Source organism: Sturnus vulgaris, chromosome 2, assembly GCF_052056855.1.
Source record: "Sturnus vulgaris isolate bStuVul1 chromosome 2, bStuVul1.hap1, whole genome shotgun sequence".
Classification (NCBI taxonomy): domain Eukaryota; kingdom Metazoa; phylum Chordata; class Aves; order Passeriformes; family Sturnidae; genus Sturnus; species Sturnus vulgaris.
In genome coordinates this window covers 51,801,867-51,826,784 of record NC_142244.1, presented here as the reverse complement: position 1 = coordinate 51,826,784, position 24,918 = coordinate 51,801,867, and the positions used below count along the sequence as shown (strand labels likewise).

The 24,918-nt window shown below is 48.2% G+C and overlaps 1 protein-coding gene and 2 non-coding genes across 3 annotated transcripts; 2 read left to right on the top strand and 1 right to left on the bottom strand.

Annotated features, from left to right (window-relative positions):
* Nucleotides 1-7,848: 7,848 nt before the first annotated feature.
* ALOX5AP (arachidonate 5-lipoxygenase activating protein) lies at nucleotides 7,849-15,662 on the bottom strand. The gene is made up of 5 exons (XM_014892324.2): nucleotides 15,439-15,662; nucleotides 11,813-11,912; nucleotides 10,762-10,832; nucleotides 9,345-9,426; nucleotides 7,849-8,712 (listed from the first exon to the last, which is right to left on the bottom strand). Exons 1-5 carry the CDS (start codon nucleotides 15,506-15,508, stop codon nucleotides 8,550-8,552), a joined length of 486 nt encoding a protein of 161 aa, XP_014747810.1. The 5' UTR covers nucleotides 15,509-15,662; the 3' UTR covers nucleotides 7,849-8,549.
* Nucleotides 15,663-21,855: 6,193 nt separating this feature from the next.
* Nucleotides 21,856-21,929, top strand: TRNAN-GUU (transfer RNA asparagine (anticodon GUU)). Its single transcript has one exon. It is a non-coding gene; the product is annotated as a tRNA-Asn (tRNA).
* Nucleotides 21,930-22,171: 242 nt separating this feature from the next.
* TRNAV-AAC (transfer RNA valine (anticodon AAC)) lies at nucleotides 22,172-22,244 on the top strand. Its single transcript has one exon. It is a non-coding gene; the product is annotated as a tRNA-Val (tRNA).
* Nucleotides 22,245-24,918: the final 2,674 nt, after the last annotated feature.

Below are 24,918 nucleotides of genomic sequence, written 5' to 3'. Positions count from 1 at the left end.
GCTATGGTCCTGGGGGCCTGTGGACTAACCTTTCTCTCATTTACAGTGCTGAATTTTTCATGCTACACTAATAAAAGCCATTTGTACCATCCTGTAGTCATTTACTGAATCATTTGACAAAGAAACAAAGTTGGCAGGGTGTCTCTTAATTGATTTGCAGCATGCATCACCACTCTTCCCCATGCCTTGCTGGACAGCTATGGTGTCCTTTGCAAAATTGGCCGGGAGCAGAAATTCGTCATAAGATCAGCTGCACAGAGTCAACCCAAAAAATGCTGTCAATATCATCCTACCTTTGATGGAGGCTGACAGCAAGATCACAGTGACTAAGTGTAAGCACAAGGCAAACAGAATGATACTCCCCAGGCTTCCTATTAATTCTGGTTGTATTTAAAAGCAGCATTTGAGCCTGCACAGGATAAGCCTGTGCTGATCCCAAGTTCAACATCAGCTATTCAGGCATCTTCAAGTACAATCTCAGCTACACTGCTACACTGAGCAGCACACACTGCACAGACAGAGATGAACACAACTTCCCACCTTGTAGAAGATCTAGCCTCTCAGGCTCTTTCTGCAGACAGGTGTCGCCCACAGAAACGAGATGTCTTCTGCCACTTGAAGGGATGGAGTGGTTCAGGGAAAGATTTGCAGATGCTGGTGCTGAAACAGAGGTGAGGATGAGATCCTGAGACCAGAACTGGGAAAACAAGGGTTGGGATAAGCACATAAAGTTGTGAACCATCTCCTTCCAGTGCCTGCAAGATACCAAATGTGCTCAGTGGTGTGTGAAGCCATAGTGTTTTCATGTGATGTGCAACTCATAACTCAACCTTACTTACCCTCCTAATTTGCAGGGTGGCAGCACATGGGAGACCCATCCAGATCCCCTCACACCCACTCAGCAGTGCAAAAGGTTTCCCTGGGGCAGCTCTGTGCATCGCACAGCTGTCGGTGGGTCTGGAATGCCCATGGCCGCAGAGGAGCATCTCTGCATCCCACAGGAAGCAAACACCCAGCTCGTTGTGCCCAGTGCCTGATGAGTGCTGGGAACGCAGCCCTGGTGGGATCCTGCTGTTTCAAATTATCACGTTGAGTGTGCTGTCATCTGAAAGCTCCTCAGACCACACAGGGCAGGGGAAAACCAGAATGTGTCACAGGGGATCTGGGAGAGAAGAGGGAAGAGAGGCAAGGAGTGATTTAGCATTGCCAAATCTGCCCACCACAGAGTGAGTGATGATGCAGGACACTCAACACCTTGGAAACCAGGTCAGCCTCTTCCAAACACATTTTACAGTGCAATACTGGAGGTAGCTATTACTGAGGTGCAAATGTGATGAGTCGTGAGCTCTGGGCTTGCAGCATCTGAGAAATGTCAGGCTTGGGGAAGCGCATGCAATCCCACAGAGAATGGTGGCTCCAGTGGGATGGGGACTTGTCACCTCATGGGAACAAACAGCCTGCTGGCTCAGGCACGTCGCTGGGATGGCTGGGCTGTGAACAGGTAGGAGTGTATCACTGTTTGTTCCCCTTCCTGATTTTCATTTCTGCTATACAAGACTGTTTCCAAGGCCGTGTGAATTGTGTGTGAACAGGAAAAGTTTGGCTGACTTTTGCCAAGGAAGTGGAGCTAATATGTTATAAGCAACCTCTAAATTTGAGCCAAGTCTGTGCTGCTGCCAGCCCTGTCAGAAGGGCTATATCCTTCTATTTCATCCAGAAAAGCCGTCAAAAACTTTCAAGCCAGAGACCCTGTTTGGGAAATGAAAGTGCACTTCTGAAATATAGCAGCCCAGGAACAAAGCCAGCCGTGGGTGGGATGAGCAATGGCCAGCAGGGTTTTTGGTACCCATAACAAGCTTGGGCAGAGTTTCCTGCTGCTGTTTCACATCTGTGAGCAGTGTCACTGGTATGTCATCAGTACGGTCTGTGCTGTCAGAGATCTGCAGCAGAGGTTGCAAGCTGGACCAGAACCCCAGGCCAGTCGTGTTTTCTGTGCTCTGTGGGATGCTGTGCCAATGCTATGGACAGTATGAGGGGAGAGAAGGGGGTCTGGCCTCTGGGTGACTCTCTGGTAGCTGGGTGGGAAGTAGGGGAAGGAGACCTAAGCCCCACAGGAGCATCTCAAGAGTGATCCATCAGCACAGCATGTACACCACTCAGAAGGGACACACTCTGAGCCTCACCAGGACCTCTGTTAAAGTCCCCACCTGCAGCAATGGGGATCAGGCAGTTGAGGTAGGTTAAAAACAAACCAGTAAACGGGGAAAAAAGGTTGTTTTCAGCCAGATCAGGTCCTTCTATGGCTTATCAGGTGGCTCTGCCAGTAGGTGCATTTATTAGGAGGGACATGGAGGGGAAAACAAACACAAAGAGGGATGAATGAGTGAAGCAGGCACTGAAAGGAATGCTTGGGAAGCAGCCTGAAGGGAGCAGGGAGAGTGGGCACATGGGATTTGGAGAATGAGGTCGGAGCTGAACCAAGCAGTGGGGTCATGCCATGAAAACTATTATTTTCTGCTCTTCAGCAATGCCTCTGCTGAAGGCAAGAGGAGAGAGATACACTCCAAGAAACCTCAGTATTGTTAAACACAGCTCAGGACTGAGCTGCAGCTTGAACTGTGATAAATTACTGCCTGCTTTGGCTTATGTCTGAAGCTGCTGGGCTGACAGAAGGAGGTAAATTTGTCCATCAGCAGAGGTGTGTGGTCCCCACAGTGGTGGTAGAGCACAGGGACAGATGACTGCAGCCTCACAGCTGCTGGCAGGGACTTCCACCACCCCTTCCCATCTGATGAGGGCAGTGGGAAGGCTGGCACTGCCTTTTGAAAAGAAATTCCTTTGCTGCAGCAAAGCGAAGAGCAAGAAGCAGCTGGCCAGGAGATACCATGCTGTTCTGTTTAATCCCAGAGGACCAAGGGGGCTCTTGCTGGATCAGACTGACACCCTCTGAAGTGCTGTGCCAAAAGCACAGAAAACATTGTTTGGGGATGGAGGCAGCAGTGGCACTCTCTTGGGGAAACACAGGAACAATAAATCAGTCGTATGCTTGTACGAGTGGTGGCAAATAGCAGCACAGCAGGCAGCAGCCTGCTGCTCCAAAGCCTCCCAAAGCATCCCTTGGCCCTGCAAGAGGACACGGCACACAGGCAAGTCCCTGCCAGTTCCCAAATGGTAGAAACAGCACTGCCATAACTGCGAGTTTAACTCCACTGCAACATCATCACACCTTTATTTCTTGAGGTGGAGAACACAACCCATTTCCTCTCTGCACCCATGTCACAGCTGCCCCTTTGGTGTCTGGTTCCCTTCCCCTGAGGATGAGCGGGAATCTCCCAGAGGACAGCATCTGAGCAGCTCAGTAGGCAGCCAGCACCAAGCCCCAGGACCTCCTCTGTCTGATGAAATCATCTCACAGTGTGAAGATCCTCACAGCAGAAATTGAAGTTATTTTTCCTCTAAAGGGAAAAACATCTCATTGTGGAGGCTGTTTGTCCTTTGGGGCAGGAATCTCACTTTTGCCAGCTTCTGTTTCTATGTGCTAGCTGGGAGCAGTGAGATGTTCTGGCAGGCAGGATGCTCTCCTGCCCACAGCCTCCCTCTGCCAGGGCAGGTACAATGAGGGGCAGAGTTCACCACTCTTCTCTCCATGGGACATGGGGATCACAATAGTGCTGCTAAGAGCAGCCTTTGCTCCACTGCAGCCAGTCAGCAATGCAACGGCTGATTCTCCACCCTCACCCCTTGAGGAGCTGAACTGCCTTGATAGGAACCACAGCTGAGGTGTCCTGCATGCTCCCTGGCAGCTCCAGGGATAGCAGTCTTCTTTACCCAAAGGAATTATGAAGCTTGTGCCTGTTTCCCACATGCTCCAAAGGTATATCAATTGCATACAACATTCTTCCTTCTCCCAGGAGTCAGCATGTTCTCTGCAAAGGTGCTGGTTGGCTCTGCTGGGCTCTGCAGAACCCCTCAAAAAGGGGCTTTTTCATGGGAATGCTCATCCTGCTCACTCCAGTGGGAACATGAGACCAACTTAAAATCACAAATGAATGGTTTTACCACTATTCTCAGTTTTTATTGCCCTTTCACTTACCATGGGTGGACTATTTCCAAGCATGACCTAGTCTTGCTCCCAGTGCCATCTGCAAGTGGCACACCACTACCTTGGGCCAGTGTTCAGTGCCTTGCAGTATCCCATCCCAACAGGGCATTGGAAAGGTTTCTGTGAATATTAAATATTAATGAATTAATGAATATTAAACCTGCTACTCTGCTAGAAGAAAGTAACCTCAGAGCAGGTGAAAGTTGAAGAAGGTGTCCAGGGCCAGTCTTTTCTCCATGCCAGCAGAATCGCTTTCCCAGTCCTCACAGACACATTTGGAAACCTGACCTGGCAGAGGTGTGACTTAGACCAAGCTGATACTGCACAGAAGGATTTTTCAAGCTCTGAGAAACTGGGAATCTAGGAAATACTGCAAGAAACCCTTGTGGTTGGTGCACACAAATTTCATATTTCACTCAGATTTTACCTGCTTGCTCAAATCCTGTGCTAAGCAGGACTGCTTGCTTTGGCACGGGTAGTCCTGCTTCAGGACTGGGCCTCCTATTTAAAAGAATAATAAAAAACAGGATTCAGTAATAACAATAGACCTGTTCAGAAATGTGGATGCTTTTGCATTGCTGTCAGGCTTCGAACCTTGAGGGAAAGATTCGTGCCACAGCCAGCAGCACCGGTGTGCCGATGGGGCCGAGTTTCCACTAGAGGGTTGTAGTGCTGTAAGGAAGCAGAGGCGGTTTCTGTGGCAGAAATATTGCATGTATTCCAGGCCTTTGTCAGCAGATCAAAAGCAACCTGCGCTATCCCGGCTTCCAGCAGTCTCTGCAGTCTCTGATGTGCACAGTCTGCAAGCTGTGAGAGGGCTGATGCCTGAGCAGCCTGCTTCCCTGCCTTCCCTGATCAGCCTCCAGCATTCACGTGGCTCAGCATCTACAGCATGGCTAGAGACAGATAGATAGACTGATAGACTGATAGACTGGTAGATAGATAGATAGATAGATAGATAGATAGATAGATAGATAGATAGATAAGAGAGAGATAGAGATGGTAAGTAAACTCACTGTGCCTATGTATCAGTGCCTGTGCACTGATGACAGAATGTTTGTTTGTGCAAACTGGGATTTTGATGCAGGAACAGCCATGAGGCGTGGCATTGGCACACCGTGGCAATGAGCCAGGGCACCTCAGGTGAAGCAAAGCCCACAGACTGGCAACACGGTGAGTGGGACAATTAGCAGCATCAGCACAATGATAAAATCACAGTGTCATTCAGGTTGGAGAAGACTTATGAGGACATTGAGTTCAACTGATATCCCAGGACTGTCAACTCCACCACTAAACCATGTCCCTCAGTGCCACATCTACACAGCTTTTAAATACCTCCAAGGGTGATGACTCCACCACTTCCCTGGGCAGCCTATTCCAAAGCCTGACCACCCTCTCAGTGAAGAAATTTTACCTAACATCCAATCGAAACTTCCTCTAGTGCAACTTGAGGCTAATTCCTCTTGTCCTATTGTTTGGGAGAAGAGACTTTTTATGTAGTTGTAGAGAGCAATAAGATCTCCAGTGCCTCATCATTGCTGAGTACAGGGGGATGATCACTTCCCTGGTCCTGCTGGCCACACTGTTGCTGATCAGCAGAACTGGGAAGTGTTAGCTCTTCATAGGACAGGAGCTGCCATGCTGGGCAGTGCACCACACATGTGTGCTGGCCCCTGGACTTTTCAAGCCAGCCTTAAGCAGGAGCCATCAGAGGAGACTGCCACTTCTTCCACTTGTGCCACCAACCACATCCCCAAGTCCAGCACAGCTCAGTAGGTCCTCATAGGTTCTTGTGTATGTGACCTCAGGATGCATTTCTACAGTGGTGTTTGTATTTTTGCATGTTTCTGCAGAATCTTAAAATCATGGACTGGTTTGGGGTGGAAAGGACCTTCAAAGGTCATCTAGTCCAACCCCCTTGCAAAGAGCCTGTGCATGCAGCTTTCTGAGTAGACGGTGTGCTAAGTGCTAACAACAGTACCAGCAAGATCAGGGGAGTTTTGCTGCTGAAAACAAAAACTTGAGTTGTGTAAGACTGTGGGGAAAGCCCAAATATCACTGATGTTGCCTTCTTTTCACAGAAGGAGTGGGAAGGCAAATGCAACCACAAGACCTGCCTGTAATATGGAAAATACAGCATGACATTCACCAGGAATTTACATAGCAATCAATTTATGTTGCACTTGTTTGTCTGATACTATCACTATTTCCATTGACAGATAGATGGAAAGTAGATTTTGCCTACATTTTAATCTCTTTCGTTATCACAAAGGTTTTGAGGAAGCAAGAAGGAGATATTCTTGCAAAAATAAAACACTACAGCAAAAGATGGGCTTTGGTTCCTCTGAAAGATGACCTGATCCTACCAAAGTGCAGCTATGTAAAAACCAACCATCCAGTTAAGAGCGAATCTCAGAATATCTGGAGTTGGAAGGGACCCACAAGGACCATCACGTCTAATGGAGAGGCCATAGAGTGCAATGATAGGCTATCTGACCCAAAAGAGACACTTGAATCTTCTTCCCTTTATAGCTGGCTGGTGGTAAGCTGCTTCTCATGCTAACAAGGGAAACTAGGAGTTCAAGTGAGCTGTTTCTTGATATAGAGGACAAAAAAGCCCCAGGGGAGACTCAGCCATCTGAGGAGACCTGCAAGGTGGACACACAGAGCTGGGAGAATCACCTCCCACAAGTGATGGTTTCCATTAACAAGTCCCAGACCTCAGGGAGACCAAGCAGGCTGGAGAGCAGGGTCTGGTGCAGGTGAAGCTTTCCCTGCTCTGAACTGGCTAAAGGTGGTGGCAGCATGAGCCTTTGCTGATCCCAACAATGCAGAAGAGCTTCAGACCACTGGGGTTACCCCTCTCCTCCTGGGGTGCTGCCATCCCTTGATGGGTTGACACCATGGGGCAGAAGGGTAGTGGGTCTCCATCAAGGATAGGCAGCTAGCATGAGCTGTGAAGAGAGCTATGGCAGAAAAGCATGGTGTGAGGAGTATTTGGAATGTGTTATGAGAAGGATGGGAGGGAAAGAACATGAGTGCCCTACCTGGGAAGGTGTCTCAGTAACTATAGGTTGGAAGGCTAGATTAATTTTTTTTAATTACCTATTGTAACCAGTGAGAACATTTATAATCATCATGCAATATGTGTGTCTATTACTAATCTTTCACGTCTAAGATTCCTGCAGAACACAGGCACAAAAAAAGAAAAATATGCATGTGAATTACCAGCTGCAGAGGACAGCAGCTATTCCCCAATGAGACAGCACCAAAACCCTCCAGCCTTGGTATAGTACAAAGGCAGATGGCTTTCTGCACCTGCTTTTGTAAACAGCTCTGCAAACCCTCTTCTCACACAGCGAGGAGTCTCATTCCCTCCCGGAGGAGTCATAAAATACAGCTTTATCCATCCTGCATGCAGCAATCAGACAGGCTTAAGAGCTTAAGCACTCATAGGGTAGCAATGTTTAAGAAGATTGCACCGACCTGTTTGCCTGCCTGTGTCTGCACCGCTAATCAAAGCTCTCCTCAGAGCGGGCTTGCAGGGCACATTGTCGGAGCTGGCAGCAGAGCACTGACCGTGCTCATAGAGGGGGAGTTGATAGCCAAGCTGGGTCCTTCGGGGCTGGGCACTGGGCAATCAGCAGCTGGCACCAAGAGCCCGGTGCTCCTGCCCTCGCTCGGCTCTCGGGCCAGCTGAGCTGGGATCACGCACGGGGCCAAGGAGATGGCAGCAGACACGTTGCATCGCTCTAGACTGTTTAATTAAACAAAGCCAATCAAAACAAACCCAACCCCACCGGCGATACACCAGCTCCTCATTTACACACCACTCCTCTTCCCAGCTCTGGGAGAACAAAGAGGCTGAAGTGTAAATGAGATCAGTGCGCTGAGTGCTGCGCACATGAGTATTTATCAAGGAAGACGAGAGAGGGGCCAATTTGCCACCCTCCTGCAATAGCAAGAGCTTGGCCATCAGCAAGTCGGAGGGAAAGGGCAGGTGGAGAGGCTGGTCCATGCCTCTGTGTGGGCGTGTGGGATGCTGGTGAAAGGCTCTTCTTGCATCTGAGGGTGACTGGGGGACCCATCAGTCAGGAATGACACTGGGAGGATCCTGGGTTTTGGGACAAAAGCTAAGTACAACACAGTTATGAAGCAACCATACAATGTCCCTTCCAGTCATGCAATCAGCTTGCAAGAGGCACTTTAGGGAAAAAATTCTAAAGAATTAACTGAAAGTTGTTACCATTCCCTGGGCGTGCCAAGTGCTCACGATAAATCTTTTTCATGAAGAAAAAAGCAAGGCTAAATCATACTACAGAGCCTGTCTAGCATGAGATTTACAGAAATCTCACTGGGTTATGGGTTCATTTCTTAAACAGTTGAATTATAGCAGCTTCTGGGCATGGATACACGAAGCATGCTGACCCCTCAGTGCTGCGGGGAGTTAGGGTATGAGCAGCAATGGAGAGATGGCGCTGGTTATCGTCTTGATGTGTATTTCAAAGTCGCTTCCGAAAAAGAAGACGAGATAGTAGTTGAGTATTCCGGCCACAGACATGAGGAACAGGAACAAAATGATGCGCTTCCCAAACAAGTAACCAGGAATGCTGAGGAGATAGAAATGGGGGAAAGCAATTTGTTAATGTGCATCATCTCACACAAGAACCCTTAGACTTCAGACTCTGCTGTTGAGACCAACTGGAAGACCTCAGGGCCTGTGAGAAATTTCTTTTCTGTCTTGCATTGCCGGGCAGTTGAGAGGACTTAAATTAATTTTCAGGATCCATTTGGGTCTGGATTTGGCCTTCTGTTCTCAGCGTAGCTTGCTGTTTACAAAAGTATCTTTTCAGAGGGACTTGAATGTGTTCTCACCCATTACAGGCTTGTGAGACAGCTCTGTTTCACACGCGTGGAATTTGCTTTATTAATATGAAAAAATATAAAGATTCATATAAAAGGACAATCTTGTGCACATAGTGGCACAAACATGCAAACCTGTGTTTGCACAGAGTCCTGTCAGCAGGAGCTGCAGAGCCCCTGACCCCAGTGCTGCTGCACATCTGAGATCTCCCACAGCTACCCCCATTCTTCCAGACGAGAGGGGCTTTCCCCCACTACCCAATGCCAGCAGCTCTTGCAGGCAGCACCACAAGCCAGTGGCTCTGCCTGTGGAAGTGCAGCATCCAGCTGTGCTGCTACCACATTCTGGATTTTGTTAAGAGGCACTGCAAGTCCTTACCTCTGAGTCCTCTCCCCGAGGTAGCCCACAAAGTACTTCTGCCTCACAAACAAGTACATCAGGCCAGCAAAGGCAGCAGGAGCTGGGAAAAGGACAAAATGAGGCATTAAAAATGCCAGCCCAGGTCTCACTGTAAGCACTGTCCCCATCTGCTGCCTGGGCTGGAATAGAGAACAGGAATCTGCAGTCTTGGGTTATGGGACAAACACTGGAACTGGGATGGAGACCTCTGCATGGGAAACAACACTTGCCTTGCCCTCACCCCAGTTTCTGAAGACTTTGTGGGTGTAATTCTGCACACAACTGTGCACACTGCAGAGCACACACTCACTATCATCCTTCCAGCACCTAAAGGGAGCCTCCAAGAAAGCTGGAGAGGGACTTTTTACAAGGATATAAACTCATAGGACAAGGGGAAATGGCTTTAACCTGAATGAGAGCAGGTTTAGATTATATATAAGGAAGAAGTTCTTCACTGTGAGAGGGATGCACTGTCACAGGTTTCACAGAGATGTTGTGGATGTCCCATCCCTGGAAGTGTTCAAGGCCAGGCTGGATGGGGCTTCATGCTACTTGGTCTGGTGGAAGGTGTCCTGGCCCTGGCAGGGGCGCTATAACAAGATGATCTTTGAGATCTTTTCCCACCCAAACCATTCTATGATTTTGTGCAACCCAGTGTGGGCCATACCGGGTTCAGGAAAGACATGTGCCAACTCAAGCCCTGTCCTCACCAGAAAGAGAAGGCAATTGGTAGATGTCCTTCACTAGGAGCAGGTGAAAGATACACTATGGTCCAACACTACCTTCTGAGCATAAAAAAAGGGGCTTTCCCCCATAATTCTAGCATTTCCCACAACTGCAGACAAAACCCCTTCTTCTCTTGGTCAGGAAATTCCTTTTTTTTTTCCAGAAAGAATAGGCACGTACCCCAGGTAAGCACTCATCTTAATGCTAGATAAATTCACGTTGCATTGAAGAAGACCACAATTAGAAATGCAGGTCAATAGTCCTGGGTGGCCCTCAGCACAGGAGAGAGCTGGCAGTTCTGGCAATTTCATAAATTGAGCCCATTTCCTCCCCCAAGACTGAATAATGTGGCAATAATCCAGCAACCAAGTACTAAACCCTTCACCCAAAACAAAGGGAACTCATCCATAATACCAGTGTGGGAAATGCCCCTGGCCTGGACTTCCTTGAATCAAGTCTGGGGTCACATCTGTTGACATAAGCCAAGCCATGCCATGGGTGTGCTGCTACCCAAGCAGCAGGCTTAGCTCCAGGACAGGAGGGTAAGAGAGGTTCCCCTGCTGCAGGAGGGTTGGTCCCTGAAAGTGTAACTTCCAAAGTGCTCGCCATCCTTTGCTGAGTGTGGTGCCAGGTTGAAGGGGGAACATAAAACCAAACAAAAGAGTGTTACCTTGGCTGCAGAGAAGGCCAGCACACCAAAGCACAGCGAGAAATGTAGGGTACGCGTGTCCACAGTTCTGGCTGGAATGGAATTTATAGGAGAGAAATCAGAGTACAGGCAAATAGAAAAAAATATCAGTATGTTTCACCAGCAGACAACGGTGGCAGGTGAATTTGGGCTGCACTAGTGCCCTTGATAGTAGACTTTTACCCCAGAGAGGTGGGAGGGCCCTGATCTGCCAAGGGCTGGGCTCCTCACTCAGGTCTGCTTCCCTGTTTTCTCACTCAGATAATGGATGCCTTTGTGCTGCCTGATGAGGAAAACAAACCATCCTGTGCCCATCTGGCACACGTGAATGCCACTTTCTCCCTCACCTGCTTGATCATGATAGATGCTGTGAGCTTCATGGGCTTAAAGTCCTTGTAATTGAGTCATATTAATAAAGCTATTGGATGAAACCAACAAACATAGAATTGCATCACAAATAAAAGTGTCTCACAGAGTTAACATGTGTCTTTGCAGGGGAATAGGAATGGTTTCCAGCTGTGAATGTTTTCAGAGGGGGAGAAGTGAAGAAGTTGAGAGTGATTGTATGTGGCAAATGAGTGGAGAAGTGGAGAGCTGTGTGCCAAGGGAGGTGCCAGAGACCAAGGGATTTGTACAAAGCTCTGCCACCTACCTGCTCCTCGGCAGGTTGAGGTCTCTGCTGGCTCTTTCCTTCTGAGCCCTTGGGACTCTGGCTGTGCCTGTGCCAGACTTCCAGCAGGGAAGAGTGAACTGGCTCCCAAATGAAGGGACACAGTACTTGTGATGGCTGCAAGACCTATATAGATGTAGCACATGGTGGCAAGAAGTGTTGCCACCCTGGATTCAGCCAGCAAATATATCTGAAAACCTCATGTCTGAACACTGAGCACAGCCAGGGATTATATACAAAGCCTTCATCTGAGGGAATTTGGAATCCACCCCTGGCCCCCAAAAGGGTTTGGATTTAATTTTAATGCAGAGCATGATGAACCCCACTCTGCCCTCACCGATTCCTCAGTTCTTGTCTACTCACTTGGCAGTGTAGACACGGTCGAAGTAGGAGGATCCCTGCCGCTGCAACCCCTTTCCATTGCAGTGTCTGCTTTCATGCTCCACTTTGTTAGCAAAAAAAGCTGTTAAAAAAACACAGAGTATTCAGTCTGAGATGCCATCTGAAGATATTGCAGAAGCTGGGCTTTGTGGGCTCAGCCCAGTTCCCATGAGCATCCATGCTGGACAGATGGCAGGAGAAGACACAGGTGTGTGAGGGTGCAGGATGTGGCCAGTGTGCTCACTGTCACCCAGGTTTAACCAAACCCTCCGTGCATCCCCACATGTCTGTATGTGACTGGTAACAGGCTCTCACCTCCGATCCCTGCTTCATCCCAACATTGCACTTTGGGCAGTCTCTGCATCTCTGCTGCAGAAGCACTGCCCTGACCCAGTCCTTTGAGCTCCCAGTGGGAAAAGATCTTTCCAGCCAGAGCTGCCAACCCCGAATCTTGCTCTCCAACAGAGCAGGGAGACAAGAGAATCTATTCCCTTTCAGTGAAACCCATTTGCCAAACCAAGGACATCCTGCAGGGCTGGTTCTTTTCCCAGAAAGGTCTAAAGGAAGCCTGGTCTTAATGGCTGATCTGTGTGTATCCTCCTTTTAAGCAACAAAGTTATGTCAGAGTGTTAGCTGCTGCAAAAATGCAGCACCTCAAGATAATGTATCATGCTCTTGACAAACACATTTATCTGATGATACTAAACCAGAAACCATCAATCATACGTCTAAATACACCAGAGAGAGCTCAGGCTCAGGCTACAAGCTGAGGTTTTCTGTTGTCATGCACCTCATCTCAAGTGCGTCCATATCACTCTATGGCTTGGAATCGTAACCTAATATATACACATAAAAGATAACCCATCAGGAAATAAATTATTATAACAATAAAATTTTAACTAGATAACTTGCAGGATTTCATCCCTGCAATCTGAAGAGTTGCCTCCTTTTTCCCCCCTTCACTGATGCTGTAAATAGGTCTTTTGTACTTCCATTGTCTTCAGTAAAAATGATGGAGTTTTTTGGTTCCCAGTATTGTGGGATCCCCTGGGTACATACAGCCCTTCTGCACGGTGCTTTAAGCCAGCTCCCCTGCTCTGAGCCAGGCTGCAGACCCTTCCACTGCCAGCAGCACAGTGCACTGGCCGGCTCCTGGGGCACCCAGACCAGACACCATCGGGTGGCACAGAGTTCTCAGCATCTCCATCTGCACACCAGCCTAGCCTTTGGCAAGAGGTCACCCTCCCTACAGGGACTAAGAGGACCTTAATGAAGAGGACAGAGTTGATCAGCACTTTTTTGTCCAGTGCTGAACTGCAGCAATGGGAAACCACATCCTGCAGGTCTGGGACCACATGGACTCAGTGGTAGCATACCTTTTCCTTTTCCTTTATCATGTATGTAAAATCTCTAGAAAATACCACAGCTTCTGAGAAAGTCAAATAAACTGTTCATCTCCCTCTCCACTGCTGCAGGTGCTGCCACTTCCCAAATATCAGTTTGCTGCTGCACAGAGGCTCCAGGATGCCAGGGGGCAAGAGAGTGCTTTCACAAGCCATCATGAGAGGAGTGAGCAGAGCAAGGCTGGAGTGGAGAGGTTTAATTTACCTCAGTTGTTCCAGGAGATAATGCCCTGAGGCTTCAAGGCAGCACAGACTGCCCAGAGCCTGAACAGTGGCAGTCCCACTCTGATCAAGGTAATGTGCAAGAGTTCAGTGTAAGCCTGGTTGTTTCACAAGTCCATGCCAACAGAAACTGGGAGCTGATGATCCTACATAGCCAGTGCTTGCATACGTGTCCCTTATTTCTCTCCACTTTGCTTCCTCTGTCCTGATCTGTTCAGCAATGACCACTGATTTTCCCTGAAAGCACTGGATTGCAACATCTCTCTGATAAAAGAACAGAACGTCAGGCTGCATGCATCACTCAGTGGTATGTGGCCACATGAGTCATTCCGTAGGATGTGGAGATTCCATCATGAACAAGGTGACAGTAAATGACACCAGACTGGGGCAGCACCATAGCCCACCTCCATCTTTAGGAATAACAGCATTCAAGCTGTGTTCTAGTCCCTGTGCAGAGACGCATTTAATCACAAATTTACGTGGTACTGACTTCATGCACTCAGAGACAGTCAAGCAGAAGCCCAAGTGTTTTGCTGAACGAGAGCCACAGCAAGAGTTCAGTACACCTGATACCCCTCAACAAACACATCTACTGCCTTCATAATTGCATTCACTGCAAGACTGTATATCAGGTCTGGTCTTTCTAGACAGAAATCTTTGGAAGAGGAAATCAGATGATACAAAGCTTGAAATCATGGTTTAGGGCTCTCTGCCTCACGTGCTTGGCAGACTGTGCCAAGCATCCTACTTCCCTTTTGTAGCAGTTGGGTCAATAATTTCACAGACAGATAAAAGCACATGGACGTAAGTCTGACATATCCAAGTGAGAGGAAAAAAACCTGCATATAAAGTCATAGGATTACATAGCAAGAAATAGATATTGGGCACATTTTCTTAATTATGGTGCCTGCTCTGGTCTTTATGTGTTGTATTCTGGTGAGAATAGCACTGGGTTAAATGATGTGGCATTTAGTGCCTATGTTGAAACTAAACCAGTCTGCACTGCATCTCTTTTTTTTTTTTTTGCTCCTTGGCAGCTAGGCTCCCACCACTTCCCCCTCTCTGCAGCAGCCCAAGAATAGCCCATTTCCTAGGACTTTGTGTTCAGTGGGAGTCTCCCATTTGTAATAAAAAACCTTCACTACAGATTTCTGGAATTTTCACCAGCCCTCCATCCCACTGCTGAATCTCTTTGAACCTGGGCAAACTTAGTGCAGCTGAGGCAAAACTCAATCCTTTCTTTGTATTCTCGGCAGAATGACCTGCTAAAATAAGTATTTGTAAAAGAGGATGAAGAAGTTAAAACCAAATTTGCACAGGAGAGATACTTGTTTTATTTTAAAAATCTTGAAGACGACACAAGGGACTACACAAGGCCTGAATAAGAGCTAAAGAAGGAAACTTCACCACCTCAGGAAATGCATCGTGTTCTTCAGACCACAGTTAATTGAGATTAGTTATACTGCAGGACTTGGAGATGCAGGAAAGTAGGAGAGCTGCCTGCCCACACATAGCCCACACAGACTCCTCCAATTCTGTCCCCTTCATCGAGCTCCATGCAAAGGTCTGACCCATTGCAGCCCCCCAGGGACTCCATCCCTGCCCATGGCAGCAGGGCTCCAGCTTGAGAACAGCCCTGGCTGACATAGCAGGGACCTAGGTCAGAAAAGGAGGTCTTAGTCATCAAATCAAATTGCATATTGCCACAGGGTGTCCCAGCATGTTAGTCCTTACATTAGCTGAAATTTATAACAAACTCATTCTAGAATGTCAGAGAGTAAGACCATGTGACTTTCAGGATACTGCCACAATGTCACACAAAATTCCATGTTTAGAAGGCCATTTCTAAAGCCAAAGCCATGCCTAAGCATGCATGCACCTACAACCAAAGACTATCTATCCAAAGATCAGCTCAGCATATGTCATCCTGAACTTCCCTCAGCTCCCTTCTATCCCTTAAATAAATGTTAACTTTTGTCTTACCATTCTGGACAACACTGATCAGGGTGACGATGGCAAGCAGGACAATGCTTCCCAGAGTCTCCTGGTCCATTCTGAGAGTGGGCTCACAGTCAGGGTGGAGGGTGCAGCCTCGGTGGCAGCTCAGCACAGAACGAGGAAGTGAAGGTCTTATCTTGAATCGTGAAACACTTCCTATGGCTTCACAGGAGAGGGGCAGCACCCTCTGCTCTGGTGCTGTCAGACCAATAACTGCAGACTTGCTCACTCATCGTGTACAGATGAAGCCCAGGGAAAATGAGATTACATGGCTGTGATCTAAGAGGATACATGATGTGGAAAGATACCTATTGCCCTTCCTACACACAAGCAAAACCTGGATATCTAAAGCATGTCTGAGCATTTGGCCAGCTGTTTGGAACAGCAGAGGGCTGGAAGAAACCAGTCAGGCTACCACAGCAATTGTCAGCAAGTGCCTGACGATTCCACAAGTATCTGAGAGGAAAAATAATGTTGAAAAGTCTCAGCAATGGTGTTGCTCCCATGCAGATGCTCTCCCTGATCACATTTCCATCAGTCTCACCAGTGAGGAGACCCCAGGCCTGCATATCACAAGCAGAGCTCCTGAATCCCTGGCATACTGGAATGGGCAGTACACCAGTGCTGTGAGCATTGCTGCTGAGCACAGAAATGTCTTTTGTTACCAGGCATGGATCCTGCAGTAACTCCTTGGAAGACAGTGACAGCTACAAGGATTCAGCACTTTACACTCTCAGACTTCAGTTGTGCCTCAATTTTGGTGCTTGAAGCCCAATGTAGCTGAGCACAATGGCTGCAGCACGCTCACAGCTTGGATCCAACCCCTTGATGAAGCTGGCAAAGGAGCACAGGCTGCAGTGTTGGACAGAGTGCTGGGCTGACCTTGGCTGAATATCAGGTGCCCACCCTGGCCACTCTATCTCTCCTCTCCTCAGCTGGACAGGGAAGAGAAAATACAACAAAAGGCTAAGGGGTTGAGATAAGGGCAGGGAGAGATCACTCAGCAGTTACTGTCACAGGCAAATCAGCCCTCACTCTGGGTGGTCTGATCACTCACAGCCAGGTAGGAGTTCCCAGCAGGAGCCAGCCTGCAAAACCCATCTTTTTCAATGGGGACACATTGACTTACAATGGTGTTTTTACCCAATCTCTCTAACATGCAAATTTTTATAATCCATAGTCTTACATATGGAAAACTCTCATATACTTTGGGTATAAACAAATACACAGAAATGAACTGGCTGAGAGGTAGGTGATTAACACTGTGATCTGTAACATAGTTACCAGAATAGGAAAAGGCTGTCTTTCTGGGATGCCTTCCCTACAGTCCATACAGATAAGACTGTGTAAGAAACAAGGCTGTAAAGAATATCAAGGTTTAGATTTGGCTTGTGATTTTTTCTTCAGATTTTTAACTTTTGCCAGATTTGCTTAAGGAAACAACCCGAATCGAAGAACAAAAAGAGAAGCACAACAGCTCTTTGAGAATGCTTTTATTCAGCCCAAAGCTCTCTTTTTCCCTAGAATATGATATTTTCCTAGTTGAACATCAATGTTTATATTTAGTGGTCTATTGAGCCCAGGATTGTAGCTGGTATTTAGGGACGGTATTTAATGCTAAGCATCTACTAATCTTCTGAGAAGAAAAACCCATCACCTAAAAGCCGTTATGGAGTTAAGTCAAAAGAAGAATATTGTCCAAGCAGAGATCAGTGTTATGACTGTAAAGAGAGGAGCTATGCACGGGCAAGCAGGAGGGAGCTGCTGACACAAGAGGGCAAAGGGGACAGCACAGGTCCTCAGGGCATCTATGGTAGGAGGATTCCCAGTCATCCTCCTGCAGCAGGCATTGAGCCTTCTCCCTCTGCTACCTGTTTTCTGCCGGTGCAAACCTACCAGGCAGCCTGCAGCTTGCTTTTGATTTACAAGTGGCAGTACAAGCACATGAGCCTGCTCCAACTTGCCAAGAAAACACACACACTTCCCCACTATCAAAGACTTCCCAGAGGTGACTTCTGTTCAGCAGAACTCCCGTGTAAAAGAGAGTAGGAATCAGGCTGCTGAGGTTTGAAGGTGCCATAATGCAGAAAACCCCACAACACACCAGGAGTTTATGCCAGCAGGCTTTCCAGCTGGCTGACCCCAAGCTCCCATCCCTTGCCCTGTGCGCTGGCCACACCATGAGAGATGAGCTGTTGCTGCCTTTGCTTTCTCCTTGTCCTGCTCTTTGTTTTCCAGCTCTTTGCTGCTGCTCAGTGCCTCTCACCCCACTCATCCCCACTTCGCTCTTCTGCTCTGCCCTCTCTGATTTCCCCCTGTCCCCTGGCACTGCTTTGGTATTTTGGCACTTGACATCCCCAGTGCTTTTCTGGAAGCCCAGCCTGCTCCCTCCTCTTACCCAGGTTTGCTCCAAAGTCATCCCACATGTATGCGTGGAGGAAAGCAGAGTTTCACACTCCTCCCTGCAGTAAAAAAAAACATGACATAAACTCCAGGGGTTGTTAAAATGATTTCTTGGTGTGCAGGGAGAAAAAAGCTTTGCCAGCAAGAACCTCTTTGGTATGGCTGCATTAAGAAAGGAAGTGAAGGGTTTTGTTTGGTTGGTTTTTTATTGTTTGTTTGTTTTTCAAGTGCAGCATCACTCTGAGGGCTGTGCTTGAGGAAAAACAAGGAAATCAAGACGGTATGTGAGACACGGAAGAAGAAGTCCCTTTGCCATGGCAAGGCAACACTGTTGTATAGCCAGACAAAGCAGCAACCCCTTGTGGGGAGGAATATCACCTTTTCATACCCCTTGGCACTGGAATAGCTGCAGGGTAGAAGGGGATTCTGGCAATATTTTTGCAATTTGGGGAATTGCCTTGGCAAAGGAGGGCTAAAGTGACTCTGCTAACAGTTTTTTCCGTATCTACGTACTAAATTGTTCCCTCTCCCTGACACATAAAAACACATAGGATCACTGTCTGGATAAGACAAAGTTGGCACCACTGGAAAACCCCATCCACCTGGGAGAAAGACCAATGCAAAACACCTCCATCATAGCTCACTTGGTCATTTGAAATAAGGGATTTTCCTGAGTAGACAAAAAAAAAAAAAAAAAAAGAAAAGAGGGTGTGGGGGAGGGATACACACTTTGGAGAACAGTGCCTGCACCTTCTGTAACCCCCAGCTGTGGTCAGACCTCTTCAGGCACAGGCAATTCTGTGCTTCTGCAGCTGCTGTCAGACCCCAGCCCTTTTGCTTGATGCATGGCTGTTTGACATCCACATCGTCCTGTCTGAGGAAGATAACCTTGACACAGTGAGCCATGAAGCTCGTGAAAATGTGCAAAGCCAGAGCTTTTCCAGTTGTGCTGCAAGGCTTCCTGCACATTAATCTCCTCCTCTGGTATCTTGAACAGCCAGTCAAAATAATCCCTTTGTAGATTTGCTTTCATGGTGAAGAGGAAAGGACTGGGAACACGGATCTATAAATATCTTTTGGGATGTTCATCTCTCCTCTCATACACTCTGATTAGAGCTCAGCAGAAAGGACTCCAATGAAAGTGTGTCTCTTGATAAAATAAAGGCTGCCTGTGTGAAGCTCCCACATATGAATGCCAGGTGACACCCAGCTGTCATGTTTTGTCATAAATGCAAGGGGACACAAGTCCCTTGGACTGGCTGGTTAATATTAGGGCTGTGCTTTGCAAACCTAAAGCGCCACCACCCCATCAAATGTGGTGCACACACACACGTGTGGGTGATACCTGCCACACCTCAGCTTGCTTCAGCATTGCATCCTTGCTGAACCCTGACAAAACTCAGCAGAGCTGGAAATGTGAAGTGCAGCACGAAGAAAAGGGCAGTGCTGCAGTTTTTAAAATGCTGCCTTCATTCTGCACAGCCGAGAGAATGAGCTGACAGAGCACCGCCTCAAAAACCCCTCCTTCTCCACACTGCACAGGCTTCTTCCTTTCACTTACTGTCTTCATATTACATTGGTACAAATTCAGCTCGAAACAGAGCTGGAAAGACAGAAGCTGTAGTCCCTCCAGGTTCTCTGGCACAGCCTCCTCACCCTCTGTGTCCCATTGTTACGGTTCAACCCCAGGTGGCAACTCAGCCCCACACAACCACTTGCTCACTCCCCACCAGTGAGATGGGGGAGAGAATCAGGAGGATAAAAGTGAGAAAAGGGTTAGGAAAATCCACACATGCAAGCAAATATAAACAATAAATGCATTCACCACTTCCCACAGGCAGGCAGGTGTTCAGCCATTTCCAGGAAAGCCAGGCTCCATCACACATAATGGTTACTGAGGAAGACAACGCTATCACTCCAAATGTTCTCTCCTTTCTCCTTTCCCCCCAGCTTTATATGCTGAGCATGATGCCATATGGTATGGGGTAATCCTTGGATCTGCTGAGGTTTGTCCCCTCTCAACTTTTGTGCACCCCAAGTCCATTTGCTGGTGGGGTGATGCGAGAGGCAGAAAAGGCCTAGACTTTACAACAGTCCTGCTCAGCAGTGACTAAAACATCCCTTTGTGATCATCAGCGTTTTCAGCACCAATCCAAATCAGAGCCACATGCCAGCTACTAGGAGGAAAATTAACTCTACACACAGTATTTCAGGTGTGGCCTCACCAGAGCAGAGCAGAGGAGCAGAATCACTTCTCTTGCTTGACCTGCTGGCAATGCTTTGTCTAATGTGACCCAGGGTACCATTCACCTTCTTGCCACAAAGGGCCATTGCTGGCTCGTGTTCAACTTGCTGTCCACCAGGACACCCAAATTCCTTTCGGCCAGGTTGAATTCTAGATGGATGCTCCCAGTATGTTCTGGTGCATTATGGGGTTTATTTGTGTGCAGCTACAGACTTTGTACTTCTTGTTGAACTTCATGAGGTACCCATCAGCCCATTTCTCCAACTTGTTAGGTCCCTCTGGATAGCAGCATCACCCTCTGCTCTGTCTGCCACTCCTGTGAGTCTGGGGCTGTCTGCAAACCTTCTGAGGTAAATTCTGGCCCATCATCCACATCATTAATGGAGTGTTGTGCAATATTGATCCCTGGGGTACACTGTTAGTTACTGGCATCCAACGGCATCCTGCCACTGATCACCACACTCTGGGCACAATGGTTTGGCCACTTTTAAATTCACCTCACTGTCTGCTTATCCATCCCACACATCAACAGCTTCTCTGCAAGGATCTCACAGGAGACAGTGTCAAAGACCTGACTGAAGTCCAGGTAGACAATACCCACTGCCCTCCTCTCTTCTACCAGGCCAGTCCCTTCACCATGAGAGTCTACCAAATTGTCAAACATGACTTCCCTTTGTTCAAGCCCTACTGACCAACTGCTGGTGATTTCACTGTCTTTGAAGTGACTGAAGATGGTTTCCAGGATTAGCTCATCCACCACCTTCCCAGGTATTGAGGTGAAGCTGACCAGCCTATAGTTCCCCCAGTCATCCTTCTTGCCCTTCTGGAAGATTTATCCCCATCCTTGGGCACTTCCTCTCATTGCCATGACTGATGGAGATTGCAATGGATCTGCCATCTCTCAGCACCTGTGGGTATATCCCACCAGGGCCAATGGACTTATGTACATTCAGATTGCTTAAGTATTCCCAGACTTGACCTCATCCATCTAGGGTATATCTTCCTTGCTGATTTGGTAACTCAAGTTTGCTGCCATTATCACCGTATTACCTTTTAGGTGGCTGCAATTTGATTAATAATTCATTTTATAGACTGTTTAGAGCTGAGGTGAGGCTGCCTGGGCAGCAGATTCACAGGTCTTTCTCTCTTTTGCCCTGTCTCATTTCTGTCAGTGTTCTCACTTTCACTAGCTCTTGCAAATAATTATCAAAAGTCACTGTGGGGTAAATTTTGTCTTCTGTTCTTCAAGTCTCTGGTCACAACTACTCCTTTTGGTACTGTAATTATCAGAAGGAAAGATGTGTTGGATCCCTTGACCACCTTAATAACAGGGCAATGCTAATTTTTGCCTTCCTCATCTTTGGCACATACTGTCAGAGCTTCCTCTTGCCAGCTGCACTGTCTCGGAGAGCAGCTTTCAGGCTCCATTTGCAACTGTCCCACCAACTGGCAGAACTTCAACCACTGCATTTTCATGCTTGTCCACTCTTTCCCTATCCCTCAGGAAAACAAACAGAAAAGGCCACAGAGAAAACAAAACAAGAGGGAAAACAAAACAGAAAGCAAAGGAAGGTCCGTTTTTTCAGATTAAAAAAGCAAACAGGCCCCAAGGCCGGTGATTAAAAACCCCAACGCAGGCAGCCCCCAGAATGAGCGAGGAGCAGCAAAGACACAAAGGAACATAAAGGAATTGCGAAAGCTGCCCCATCCGCCGCGGGACTCAGCCATGCCTCGCTGGGACACGTTCGCAGCTCGTCTCTGTGGCGCAATCGGTTAGCGCGTTCGGCTGTTAACCGAAAGGTTGGTGGTTCGAGCCCACCCAGGGACGCAGAGCGACTCTTTTGTGGCGCGCCGTGTGTTTTTTCCTCCGCTCCTGCAAGAGGCGGCGGCTGTGACCGGCCCGCGCCGCCTTTTACCGGTGGGAGCTCTCAGGACCCGCTTTTGGCTCCGGGAGCTCGCTCCCCCTGCCCAGCCGAGGAGCTTCACCCAGAGAATGCGCTCACAGCGGGGCCCCGGGTGCGCGGTCGGACTGGTCAAGGGGGACAGCAGGAAGAGGCTGCCGCAACGGGAGTTTCCGTAGTGTAGTGGTTATCACGTTCGCCTAACACGCGAAAGGTCCCCGGTTCGAAACCGGGCGGAAACACCACATTTTTTTCCCCTTCCCGTGTCACCGCGGCCGCGCTTCCTGGTTCCTTCTTTACAACGCGGGAGCGGCCGCGTGGGGCACGTTCCCCGTCCGGGAGGGGGAGAGGGCGAGCGGCCTCCTTGGGCTGCAGCGGGGCCGGGAGCAAGGAGCAGGGACAGGGCTGGGGGCTGCGCTGAAGCTCTGCTTCGTTCCCACGCACCGACCCGTGGGAAAACGCATTTTTCCCTGAAAGATCGCCCAGAGGAGGGGAAACGAGCCTCAGCTAAAACGGTCTGAACGTCATCAAAAAACGCGGGACAAAAACTATAACCACTTGCTGTGGGCATTACAGAAGCCCCTTTAGACAGTAACTTACATGAAAAGAGTAATATAGACCCAGGTCGGGGGAGAAGCATCTCCTGAAGGTTTCTTCAGCCTCTCCCTCGAAAACACACGCTGGAGACACCGGGCCCCTACTTCCTTACACTCCTTTCCCAGTATTTCCTCTCCTCGGTGAGCCCTGTGGCTCCACCGTGTTGTCCTGGGCTGTGCAGCTTCAGCATCTCCCTCCGTATTTGTGCATGGCAGTGTGAAACTAAAAAACGCCATCAGCCTTATTATCCCACTAAGCTTCTCTTCTCTATTGCTCTGCCTGCATGCTGTCTTAGATCCATACTTAGACTGGAAGTTCTTCCACTCAGAGACCGAATCCTGGTGGACTTCGAAGCACAGCACACGCTTTTGGGCATAAGCTGCTCAAAAGGTAATGCGCTTTGCTCTGAGCACGAAGGGGCTCACATCAAGAGCAGCTGTTTAGCTTTGCAAAAGGAACACAGACAAGACACAATGGCTCTTGCTGATATATTGTCAGGAAGAGAATAATTATTTAAAGCAAAAAGCAGCAATGGAAGAATAAATGGCAATAGCCAGCAATGAAAAACATCAAGACCAAAATCAGATTTGTAATCAGCACTTCAATGGGTTTCTTGAACAGTGCTCTAGCAGGTATACAGCTAGAAATCCATCCAGGCAGCTCCTCTGCAGATGTGTTGCTTTACTGTAGGCAGGATGTGAGAAGGCAGCCCCGTTTTTCACCCTTTACTGTGTTATAACAAGTGTTTGAATGTATCATCATTGAAGTACTAAGATCTGAATCACAGAATCATCTCTGCAGACCTGATTCCAAACTCTTGAATGCCACAATTATGCCTTTCCCAAACCAGAAGACACAGACTAACAAGACTCGGCAGAGAAATCTGGACAGGCTGGATTGAAGGGCTGAGGCCAGTTTTGTGAGGTTCTACAAGGCAGAGTGCTGGATCCTGCCCTTGGGTCACAACAACCCCAGGCAGTGCTACAGGCTGGGGGCAGTGGCTGGAAAGCTGCCCAGTGGAAAAGGACCAGGAAGTGCTGGCAAACACCAGCTGGACATGATCTAGAACATGCCCAAGTGGCCAAGAGCATCCTAGCCTGGATCAGGTGTAATGTGGCCAGCAGTGATTGTCCCCCTGTACTCAGCACTGGTGAGACCACACCTCGAATCCTGTGTTCAGTTCTGGGCCCCTCGCTACATGAAGGACATTGAAGGGCTGGAGCGTGTCCAGAGAAGGGCAACAGAGCTGGAGAAGGGTCTGGAGTGCAAGAGTGATGAGGAGCAGCTGGGGGTGTTTAGCCTGGAGAAAAGGAGGCTCAGGGGGGACCTTACTGCTCTCCACAACTACTTGAAAAGAGAGTGTAGCCAGGTGGGGGCAGGCCTTTTCTCCTAGGTAATAAGAGACAGGATGAGAGGAAATGGTTTCAAGTTGTGCCATGGGAGGTTAGACTGGATGTTAGGAAAAATCTCCTCTCTTGAAAGGATGGTTAGGAATTGGAAGAGACTGCCCAGGGAAGTGGTGGAGTTAGCATTCCTGGAAATGTTCAAAAAATGTAGATGTGGCATTTGGGGACATGGTGTAGTGGTGAAGATGGCAGTGCTCAAAGCCATTAGACTTTGGGAAATCTACCCTAGAACACTGACAAAACCTCCATAATACAGTGGCCAGCTTCTGATTGCTACCTATACTTGCTATATGCCCATCTGGTGTATTTCCAATTGACAGAAAACTACTACAATACTTTGTATTCTATTAATGGCAAATTAAGAGCTGCATTTGAAAACTACTCTTAATATAAAACACCCAGTAACATTTTAAAATCCAACCAGTTTATTTGGTCATGGGATTTTCATTCAACCTCAACTGAATTCTCACTTGCACAGGATTGGAGGCAGTAAAACATTTATGGAAACAAACAAATCTGTACTCCATCATCTTTAGTATTCTGTTTCAGAATAAAAGGCAGCCAGGAACATGCAGCACCAACAGATTTATTTTCACACCTGCTTTAATCTCAAGAGTTATCTGTTTGCTCTTAGAGCTTCTATATATACCTGTACCCACGCTGAATCCCACACAGCTGCAGACCAAACACTCCCAACCTCAGTTTGTGGAGGGGGTGCCAGTGGTGACCAGAGGTTCTTGCTTCTGTCTAGGTGTATCTGCACAGCAGGTGTGTCCCCACACCCTCCCTCCTCTGCCATGAACCTCATTATAAACCTCTCCACCAGGGTCCACCAGGACCTCCTCAACTTTTAGCAGGGTCCCTTCCTCCTGTTGCCCTGTGCATTCTGCACCACCAACCCTGGGCTCGCTGC

What these genes read in the sequence shown, in the direction of transcription:
- ALOX5AP (XM_014892324.2), bottom strand. Translation starts at nt 15,508, where the DNA reads ATGGACCAGGAGACTCTGGGAAGCATTGTCCTGCTTGCCATCGTCACC. An exon ending in GATCAGTGTTGTCCAGAATG is followed by an intron (nt 11,913 to 15,438) that starts GTAAGACAAAAG and finishes TTTTTTTAACAG; the next exon opens with CTTTTTTTGCTAACAAAGTG. An exon ending in CTCGGGGAGAGGACTCAGAG is followed by an intron (nt 8,713 to 9,344) that starts GTAAGGACTTGC and finishes CTATCTCCTCAG; the next exon opens with CATTCCTGGTTACTTGTTTG.